At 40.3% G+C, this 10911-nt stretch overlaps 1 protein-coding gene across 1 annotated transcript; it reads right to left on the bottom strand.

The window, feature by feature from the left end:
• Nucleotides 1-367: 367 nt before the first annotated feature.
• Nucleotides 368-10712, bottom strand: cbln4 (cerebellin 4 precursor). Its single transcript, XM_020918635.2, has 3 exons — nucleotides 10449-10712; nucleotides 4596-4712; nucleotides 368-565 (listed from the first exon to the last, which is right to left on the bottom strand). Exons 1-3 carry the CDS (start codon nucleotides 10710-10712, stop codon nucleotides 368-370), a joined length of 579 nt encoding a protein of 192 aa, XP_020774294.1.
• Between the last annotated feature and the right edge of the window lie 199 nt (nucleotides 10713-10911).

Consider the following 10911-nt stretch of genomic DNA (forward strand, 5'->3'; position numbering starts at 1 on the left):
TTTTAACATTCAAACAAAAGCTCCCTTGGATACAAGAAGATGATGCTACAAGGCCAAGATACAGGTCAGATCTGTGGAGAGGCAGGCCCACTCACAGTAAGAATGCATTTTTTTCCCCAATAAATCTATCTATAATTTAATAAAAATAGATATGTCTTAATGCCATACTGTTCAACATTCCAGGCAAAGCAAAAACATCTCCATGGAGACAAGCAGGTGGCCGACCTTCATCAGAAAAGTTAAATTCCATATCTTGTTGCAGTTACACAATCATCAGCCACTCTTCCTGCAACCATCTCAATGAAACACTGGAGGATTACATAATGTCGTGATGCCATCTGTAACCATAGAGATAACCCAATTTATTTTACAAAGGGAACACCATGAACCCGGAGAAGGTGGAGTACTGCCATCCGCCCACCAGGTTCCCCTTCTCCAGTTTGAGGTACACTTTGTCCTCCTTCTCCAGAAAGAGCAGCACTCCGTTTGTAGCAGCTTCACGCGTCACATCTTTGTCTCCAGCGAACGCCGAGATCACAGGCCTGCCGTTCAGCATCAGGTTCACCTGCACACAGCCACATCTTAGCACAGATCAAACTCTACAGCGGAATATATTTAAACAATCACAAGAATTGAATTTGAAAACAGTAACAAACCACAGATCTCATTTTCAAACATTTTAGCGTTCATTTAAACTGACCTGTGATACTTTGCAGCTGCACAAATAAAAGTGGAGAGTTAAAAATGACTCACTGAATTCATTCTAACATTTTCTCAGGGTCCAATTTGTTCTGGAGTTAATTTAACACTTTTGGAAATGTTAATTAAGTAACACTGGACCAAAATTCCTGTTTAATCCCGAAATCAAGAGTTATATTAATGTTTTGAGAGTAAACGGTGAGAGTAAACACTTTGTAGGGTTATCCTGATCTAGTTGAACAACACTCAAAGGTGTTTTATTTTTACACTTTTTTTTTACAGAACGCTGCAGCTCAGGTCCTTACTCCAACTAGGAAGTACGAGCACATAAGTCCTGTGCTCAGGTCTCTGCACTGCCTTCCGGTGGCTCAGAGACTTTAAAGCAGCTCTGTTTGTACAAGTGTCTCCATGGCCGAGCACCAAAGTCCATCTGTGACATGTTAGTGTCATATGAACCATCTCACACTCTGAGGAGCTCAGGGACCGGCCTCCTGCTGGTGCCCAGAGTCACGACTAAACAAGGGGAGTCAGAGTTTCAGGTTCATGCAGCTAAAACCTGGAACAGTCTGAACATGTGAGACAGACTCTTCTGTGACGCTGTTTAAATCCAGGCTCAAAACATTTCTGTTTAACTGTGCATATGAAAGGTTTTCATTCCACATTCTTCTCTCTAATTAATGTCTCTCTTTTTAAATTTTTATCTTTATGATTATTTATGTTTTGATGTTTTTATTATGATTTTAATGTATTTCTTATTCTGTAAAGCACTTTGAATTACTTTGTGTACGAATTGTGCTATACAAATAAACTTGCCTTGCCACTTTATTTTAAGTAAGTAAGTAAGTAAGTAAGTAAATCTTTATTTATATAGCTCCTTTCACAGATTAAAAAAATCACAAAGCGCTTTACAGAGCAAAACAAAATAAAAACAACATAAACAAGAATAGAGGACACAGTCAACTACAAGCCTGTCTAAAGAGCAGTGTCTTGAGCTGCTTTTTAGTTCATGTTAGTTAATTTAACATTTTGGGGAGTAGTAACAACACAATCTAAAGTGTAAATTAAGGTACACTGTAAAAAACACATTCAGTGCATGTAAAGACTTTATTTTCTTTAAAACATTGTAAAAGATTAAATTATGAACAAAACTGGTTCAAACTGGTGTTTTCTCACAGATGTTTGAAGTGGTGGGTGGGAAGTGCCAAATTAACACTAAGGGAAGTTGAATTAAGTTCAGTCAAATAAACTCTGGCAAATGACTCCAACTCAAACCCCCATTAAACCAACAATGAAATAATTTAATCTGAAACTTTATTGCTCCAGTTTTTGCTGTGTGAAGTCGTCAACATTCTCTGGGGGTGTGACGCTAACTGGAGGCATGTTCTGTCTGAGGCTTTGTTAGAATTTAATCTGAGCTTTACTTCAACACAATCTGTAGATGGAACTATAACAGACGAGCTGATTTTTACTGATAAACAAATCCATCTCAAATAACATGACAGTTAGCCAACAGGTTTTTAGTTAGTCACTCTCACTTTTTTGTTGAAAACACCAAAACAGAATCATAAACGCTCAAACTAATTGCAGGTTCCTGAAAATGTGCTGTTTTAATCCTTTTTTTTTTTGAGTTTTTGAGTTTTTTTTTCTTAATCTTTTTTTTGCCAGTGTTTCCTAATGTGTGCATTGTGCCACCATGGTAACTGCTGAACATTCTGCCATACACGTAAATGTAGAACACCCCCAGCGTGATGCTATTGTAAAGCATCACTTGGAGCCAGTTCTTTTAGTTTCCAGTCCTTCTGTAAATGATTCCAGGATGACGGTGCAGAATACTGAAACTCTGCTTTACCGGGACGAGGCAGGACTGTAAATGGGAGTATTGATGAATTGCAATGACTTTTTTTTTTTTTTTTTTTTTAATGTTTGAAATAGTTTTCTCAAGTTTGGATCTACAGTATTTGGTTAGTCTTCAGTTTTGTTTAGTTTTTTCTTGTTTGAGCTAATTGTCAAGGTAAACTTTTATTCAGTGCAGTTTACTTTCTTGAGAGATTAGAGGAGATTAGAAATACCATGAGGTCCTAATCTCTAGTCTAGACCAACTAATCAAACCAACCATGAATTATAGTTTCTCCTTTTTGCAGTTTTACAGAGATCTCAGTAGACTCCACTAAGATCTGGAACCAGACCAAAAACTCCTCTCCAAAATTCTGGTACCATTTAGAACAAAATATATAACTTCTTTTACCTGAAATAAATCATAGTTTGGTTCTTCGACTCTCTTTCTCATTCCTTTATGTAGATTTTTCTCATTTTTTATGTGTAAAAAGGAAAAGGGACTGGTTATGTGTAAAAAAAAAAAAAAAGTAGAAGGAAATCAGGGAGACACAACACAGCTCCAGATCCGTTCGTCTTTGTAAAATTTTGTCAAAGCTTGTGGTTTTGGCTGGTCAGGTATGTAATATCATGTTGACACATTCTAAATTAGGACTAAACCAGGCCATACCAACTTAAAGGGACAGTCCAGAATTTTGGACATAGGACCTCATTTCCTAGTGAGCCAGAGTGTTGGAGACGTGTGGAGACACTTTTTAAAATATTCCATCCAGTCCTTGTATTTGCAGAGGTCACTGGTGCTAGGCTAGTGCATGTCAATGGCCATAGTTAGCCTGCCACTAAAAACAGTCTTACCCACTCAACAAAACACCTGAAGCAAATCTTTTATTACACCAGACTGTCCATGTGAATGTCTGTGTTGATACAATAATTTAGAAGTAAAACCAACCTTGCATTTGAAGGATTTATGTCTGTTTCAATTTAATTTCTCTCCAGCGACTAGGTCAGGAATCAGAATACACTAGATGGTTTGCAAAAATCCCGGAAGTGCAAGTTCGGGCACCAGTCAATCAGCGAAGAGCCATACATTCAGTGTTGTCAACGATTCCCAAGATTGAGTATTTAAAGCCAGAACAAAGAGAATGTTTGTTGAATTTTAACAAGGGGAAAAACGTTATTGCCCTTCTTCCTACGGGATTTGGGAAAAGCTTAATCTACCAGTTAGCCCCATTAGCGGTGCATTACATACGTCACGACCAAATAGCAGAGATTAGTTAAATGATAAAAAGTACCTGCCTACTGTCAAACGAATTCTAACACTGTGAGGTCAGGCTGATGAATCAGGCTAGCAGTGAGTTGTACTTCCTGACAGAAAGCTCGGCAGTGGCGGACTGATATATGAGAAAATAGTCCCTCAACGTGTGATGATTCATGCGAGGCGAGGTTAGTTTTATTTCAAACATTATTCTATCAACACAGACATTCACATGGACAGTCTGGTGTAATAATAGATTTGCTTCAGGTGTTTTGTGGAGTGGGTAAGACTGTTTTTAGTGGCAGGATAACTATGGCCATTGACATGCACTAGCCTAGCACCAGTGACCTCTGCAAATACAAGGACTGGATGGAATATTTTAAAAAGTGTCTCCACACGTCTCCAACACTCTGGCTCACTAGGAAATGAGGTCCTATGTCCAAAATTCCAAACTATCCCTTTTAAAAATGCTCCAAATCCAGTGCAATATTGTTAAATGAGGACTTGTGACCACCTTGTGATGTCATGGCGTGGTAGTTTGCAAGTTAACAGCTCCTTTTACCTTTTCTTCAGTAAACATTGGCAATCCCAGAACTAAAATTATCCATATGATTCTAGTGAAGGTGTATGGAGTTTAAAAATACAACCGGGCACTTCCTGTATTACCACATGACATCAGGTGTGGAACAGAAGAAAAACACAACTCCAGGTCTGTTTGTGATGAGGAAATAACATTATAGCATAGATCAGAAAATGGTATAACACAGGCCTTTTAAGTCATTAGGATGTCAGTATTGGAGAATATTACCTGTATGGTTTGGCTCTGGTACACTTTGATGACGTGGAAGTTAAAACTGTACACTCCTTTTCTCGGGGACAGGAACACAGACTCAAACGTGAAGTAATTCCCAATGTTCACCAGGATCTGAAGAGAAAAACACATCACTGTGATAACTACTAAAAACCCTGAGCTAAGCATTAATTATACATGAGTCCAGAGGCATCCGAGTCTCTGTTAGATCATTTAGTTAGGTTAGAGTGCACTTTATTGTCCAAGTAAAAGGGTCTCTAGTTAAGTCTCCTTGGGGGCCAGAACATTTCCACTTTGCAGACCTGGGTCCACAGAAAATCAACAATGTTTAATTTGCGTTAAATAAATGCAAACACACAGCAAACACAAACAAATATAAAAATGATTCACACTTGCTCCCTGCGTACTCGTTTAATGGAAGGTTTAGTTTGGCAAAGCGACTGAGCGTGCCAAGAGAAGAGTGTATACAAAATCATATGCAGTAATGTTCAGTCTCGGGTGTAAGTTGATGAGAAAGCCTGACCTTTAACAATACTGATTTAGTTTAGCAAAGTACAGCCTTGACTGAGGATTGTACGCTAAGAGACGGATTTATATATACAAATACATGTAGAACACTAGTGGTCAATACATGCATCCCGAATTTTGGACTTCTGGTCATCGTGCAATGCATACTGGGAAGGGCCCTTCGAAAAAGTGAGCATTGAACCACCGTGTTTGATTTCCCAGTGGGATGCGTCTATCGTCAAAGCCAGTCTTTTGAACCATATCGCTTTGTTTCTGGTTCTGATATTGTCAAATTTTAGTTTTGGGATTGGGACATCTTAATTGTGTGGTTGTTGGATCCTAACAGTGGAAAACAGGCTTCGGAAGTTATGGGGCGAACTCCATAACTGCAAAAGGGAATCAGATATGTGTGACTGCAAACCTCCGTTCAAACTGTTTCCCTTCCCGACGGAATTGAAAAATAGAGAAAGGTGAAGGCAGTGGGCAGGATTGATCCACAGGAAAGACGAAAAAGGTAACCTTTAGCTGTTTAAGAAATTATCCTGAGTTTGCAGCGAACATTTTGTATGTCAAAGCGGGATCCCGTTTGTTAAGTGAGAGGAACAGAAGACAAGCAGGCTGAGCACTTTCTTGTTTGACTGACTATAGAGCAACATCACGTCTTGGTCTCTTTGCAGTGGAAGGTGTTTCTTGGTGAACAGCTAGTTCCTTCACTTTGGCTTTGGCTTTTTAAATTCATAACCAAGATTAAGCCAGGGATCGGGATTTTGCTTTAACTGTGCTCCACATACAAAATGTTCACTGCAAATTTGGGATGATTTCTTAGGCAGTTAGTTTCCTTTTTTGTCCTTCCCATGGATCAATCCTGCCCATCGCCTTCACCTTTCACTATTTTTCAATTCTGTTGGGAAGAGAAACAGTTTGAACAGAGGTTTGAGTCACACACATCTGACTCCTTTTTGCAGTTATGGAATTCGCAAACTTCCGAAGCCCATTTTCCGCTGTTAGGATCCAACAACCACACAATTACGATGTCCGAATCTCTTAACTAAAATATGACAATATCAGAACCAGAAACAAAAGTGATATGGTTCAAAAGACTTGAAAAGATCAGCTTTGACAATAGACGCATCCCACTGGGAAATCAAACATGGCGGTTTGCTGCTCACTTTTTCGGAGGATCCTTCTCAGTATGGATTGTGCAATGACTGGAAGTCCGAAATTTGGGATGCATGTATATTAGGATTTACACGTAAAGTTAATGAGAGAGCTTAACCGTGAACAATATCAGTAACTAATTCAACTGAAATGATGCATTCAGTTTTGGGATTAGGGTCTCGCAAGCCAGTGTTCTGTCGAAATAGGCTGTCCCATTGAAATGAGCTCCCAGCAGCCAAAATCGACAGTAAGGTCTATCGATTCACGCTGCCCCGTCGAATTAAGCAACCTTATGTTTTTCTGTTTACAGTTGTATAGATCCAATAAAGTGAACCTCCCCAGTTTGACAACGTATTTCTTTGGATTAGAGACGCAGGTTTGATGCTGTTTGCACATGGTGATCAAGCTTTGTACTTTAGTTATGTACAATTTTAACTCATTTATATGAATATGCATAGGTAGTTCATTTCGACAGTCGTATTCTGCTCAAAAAGGGCTCCGACTAAAGGGAGCACATATTGACAGGACAGTTTAGCTATCAAATAATGCTCCCACTGTAGAATCACCATTATTCACTTATTTAGATCAATTTGGGCAGTGGTAGCTCATTTTGCATTTTGTCAATGCAACTTTTTGAAACTGTCATACATGCATTCGTGACAACTCGATTGGATTATTGTAATGCACTTTATGTTGGTGTCGGCCAAAATGCACTTTCTCGGTTGCAACGGGTCCAAAACTCAGCGGCTCGACTTTTAACTGGAACCCGGAAACACGAGAGCGTCTCACCCGTTTTAGCTTCTCTCCGTTGGCTCCCAGTGTCTTTTAGAGTTGATTTTAAAATGATTTTATTTACTGTTAAGTGTTTGCACTGCCTAGCGCCCTCCTACCTCACTGACTTGATCCACCCTTATGTCCCCTCTCCAGTGTTGGGAAGGTGACTTTTAAAATGTATTCCCCTACAGATTACAGATTACATACCCCAAAATGTAGTTTGTAACATAATCTATTAAATTACTTAAAGTGAGTAACGTAATCTGAATACTTTGGATTACTTGATTTGCTGTACAGAAACCAAGACCAAGATATCTTCACATAAGATGTTTTGTCTGCTAAAAGACAATGAAAAGCACCAGACTTTACTGAACCGTATTAAAAATATTATTGATAGAAGACGAGGAGACACGGTCCACACAGCATGGTTTAGTCCTGTTAAATCCTGTTTTAGTCCTGGTTTAGATCTGGTTTAGACCTGGTTTTAGTCCTGGTTTTAGTCCTGGTTTAGTCCGGGTTTAGACCTGGTTTAGTGCTGGTTTAGACCTGGTTTAGTCCTGGTTTTAAGTCCGGGTTTTAGTCCGGGTTTAGACCTGGTTTAGTGGTTTAGACCTGGTTTCCTGGTTTAGAAGATGTCGGTCTGGTCTGGTTTAGACAAAAAAAAAAAGGCTGAAGTTAGTAATGAACCGTATTAGTGTTGGGAAGGTGACTTTAGATTCCTACAGATTAAGTTAGTAGTTTGTAGAGTAACGTACGAGATTACTTGTTTGCTGTACACAAAGACAGCTCACATAAGGTTTTTGTCTGCTAGTCCTGTTTAAAATATTATTGTCCTGTTTTAGTCCTGTTAATCCTGTTTTAGTCCTGGTTTAGTCCGGTTTAGACCTGGTTTAGTGCTGGTTTAGTCCTGGTTTTAGTCCTGGTTTAGTCCGGGTTTAGACCTGGTTTAGTGCTGGTTTAGTGCTGGTTTAGACCTGGTTTAGTCCTGGTTTTAGTCCTGGTTTAGTCCAGGTTTAGACCTGGTTTAGTGCTGGTTTAGTCCTGGTTTTAGTCCTGGTTTTAGTCCTGGTTTAGTCCGGGTTTAGACCTGGTTTAGTGCTGGTTTAGACCTGGTCTAGACTTGGTTTAGTCCTGGTTTAGTGTCCGGCAATGAGTGGAATTACTGAAAAAAAAAAAAAAAAAGGGGGTATAGCCCAAAATGTAAAAACAGGAAAATAGCGCCGTGTTTATTTCCATTTATTTCAACAATGTAACTGTAATCTAATTACCACTCTTTGAAACAGTAACTGTAACTGAATACAGTTACTCATAATTTGTACTCTGATTACGTAACTCCGGTACATGTAATCTGTTACTCCCCAACACGTCCCCTCTCACACTCTCAGGTCAGCAGATCAGCTCCAGCTCACCGTCCCAGAAACTAAACGTAAACTTCGTGGGGACAGTGTGTTTTCTGTTTCTGCCCCTCGACTGTGGGACCAGTTGCCATTAGAGATTAGAGGCCAAGTCTGTACCTGTTTTTAAATCGCTCCTAAAAACGTACCTTTTTACACTGGCTTTTAACAAGTGACATGTATATTTCTTGTTGAGTATTTTACTGTTTTTCTATGTTTTTAGTAGCTGTATTTTATGTGTACCATCTATTTGTTTTACTGCGATTGTTTGTCTGTCCTGTGTTTGTGTACAGCACTTTGGTTTACTGTCAAGTTTTTAAAGTGCTTTATAAATAAAGTTGGTATGGCATGGTATGAGAAGAACACGCACATGGACGAGGAATCAAACCTGAAACCTTTTTCTCTGTGAGGCGAGAGCTGTGCCACTGTAGCACCGCAGCGTCAGAGCGTTTATCAGCATAATCAAATGTAATAACCGTGCGTCATCGACAACATAAAAATGAATTCAATGCACTGAACAGAAATTCTAGCGAGAGTTTTATTGAAAAAATCCTTTCACTTTACAACAGACTGGAGGTGAAAAGCTTCTTATCAAAACAGTTCAGTAACGTTTAACATGGAATTAAGTGGGCCATGGAAAAAGTCAGTATTTAAAGGTGCACTGTGTAACTTTTATGGCGGAGGGTCTGTCATCTGCTCGTTTCTATGGATATGTCATTGGTCTGAATGTTCCGTAGTATGTCATTAAAGAGCTCTGCCTTACATTTATTCAATTACAGATGGATTTATAGCTCAAAGTTGCTTTAAAGGTGCATTGTGCAACTTTTCTTGTAGTGGATCTGTCACTTGCTTGTCTCCATGGAGATGTTATGTCTTTGTCTGTTCCATGGCATGATATTAAACACATCTATCTTGCATTTATTCATTACGGGTGTTCCTGTCACTCAAAAATACAATCATTCTCTCTGCAAATGGGACGACTCTCCACAGATCTGACCTGTAATGTAGCCTATAGTTGTTCCCCGTGTGATAGATAGGTTTAATCTCTACTGTGGAATCTTCCAGACAAAACAATAACAGCTCCATGAATACAAATGACGGACCATCCACCAGAAAAGCTGCGCAATGCACCTTTAAGTTTAGGATCTGCCTCTGTGGAACATTTACAGTAAAAATCAGACAACTAGAATATTCTGATAAAAATACATGTGTTTTTTGTTGCCTGGTTTTGTGTTGAGAAGACAAACTGTAATCCACTTTAGAAGGACTCAATCTTTAACATTTCCTCATGGTCTTATTTTTGTCTTTGCCACATAAGTTTGCCTTTTTGTATAATTTCTCTTGTCAAAAGCAGGTGTGAACAGTCAGAAAGAAATCAAACTACATCAGATGAAACTGTGTAACTGACATTTCACTCATCAGATCACTCTAGAAATCAGGTAATGATCAGATTAGTGTGTAAACATAGTCAGTGTCTGCGCAGACTTCTCTGTAAATCAAGTTCTCGTGGCTACATGTCCAGATTTGGAGAAGAGTCCGTATAAGGACAGTTAGGTGCCCTTACCCTGTAACGTCATGAAGCAGCGCTCAGTACAGCGGCTGCGTCTGACCCTCCGCGCTCAGATGATCAGCGCGCGTAATGACACCAGCATCAGCTCATTGTTATGTCATTCACACAGACGCTGAGCTGCCCAGACAAACAGAGTGTGGACAGGTGCGCGCGACCACCAGTGCCCAAAGGCGAATATGCGCGCGACACAGGGCAGCCCGCGGGACGCACGGCACACGCTCACAAATACATGTCTGTGCGCTCCTCATGTACTCCTCATGTACTCCTCATGTACTCCTCATGTACTCCTGATTTACTTCTCAACAATTAGATTATTCATATGTATTAAAAACGTGCAAAATAAACAAAACTTATAAAAAGGGAAACTACATGAAACATTGTGGTTGGTTAATGAATCACTGTATGACAAATGATGAAACAGATTTTTCTGAAGTAAAGTGCACGGACCTGGTCGAAGTAGATGATCCGGGTCTTGTTGCTCATCTCGGAGGGCTCGTGGTTGTTGCTCCGGATGGCGGAGAACGCCACTTTGGAGTTGGCCGCGCGCACGGAGATGCCGAGCGGAGAGGAGGACTTCCAGTCCACGGCGGGGTTAGAGTCACACACCACCAGGCACTTTCCCTCCAGGACGATGGGCTCCGTGTCATTCTGCGCCCGGAGCAGCGCGCACAGCGCGGCCACGCTCAGCACAAACAAGAGGCACTTCTCCATGGCTCTGTCCGCCAACTATCAGACCAGACCCGGCTCCAACGGTCCCCGCGCGCCTCGCTCAGATTCTCTCACCGGAGCAGCGCATATCCAAACGACACATCCAAAAAGTCAAAACCAGAGATCACCTTTTGTGACCAGCGCGTCTCATTTCAGTAGTGCGTAACGCTCCCAGTCACAAAAGCTACACTGTGGAATATTC

The sequence above is a fragment of the Boleophthalmus pectinirostris genome, unplaced genomic scaffold, assembly GCF_026225935.1.
Source record: "Boleophthalmus pectinirostris isolate CB_2022bp ecotype Guang Dong unplaced genomic scaffold, ASM2622593v1 HiC_scaffold_8, whole genome shotgun sequence".
Classification (NCBI taxonomy): domain Eukaryota; kingdom Metazoa; phylum Chordata; class Actinopteri; order Gobiiformes; family Gobiidae; genus Boleophthalmus; species Boleophthalmus pectinirostris.

Excerpts from the sequence above, each read along its gene's own strand:
- cbln4 (XM_020918635.2), bottom strand. The coding sequence starts at position 10,712 with ATGGAGAAGTGCCTCTTGTTTGTGCTGAGCGTGGCCGCGCTGTGCGCG. Across the intron at positions 4,713-10,448 it reads GGATCATCTACTTCGACCAG|ATCCTGGTGAACATTGGGAA; the intron begins GTCCGTGCACTT and ends TTTTCTCTTCAG. Across the intron at positions 566-4,595 it reads ACCAGAGCCAAACCATACAG|GTGAACCTGATGCTGAACGG; the intron begins GTAATATTCTCC and ends GGCTGTGTGCAG.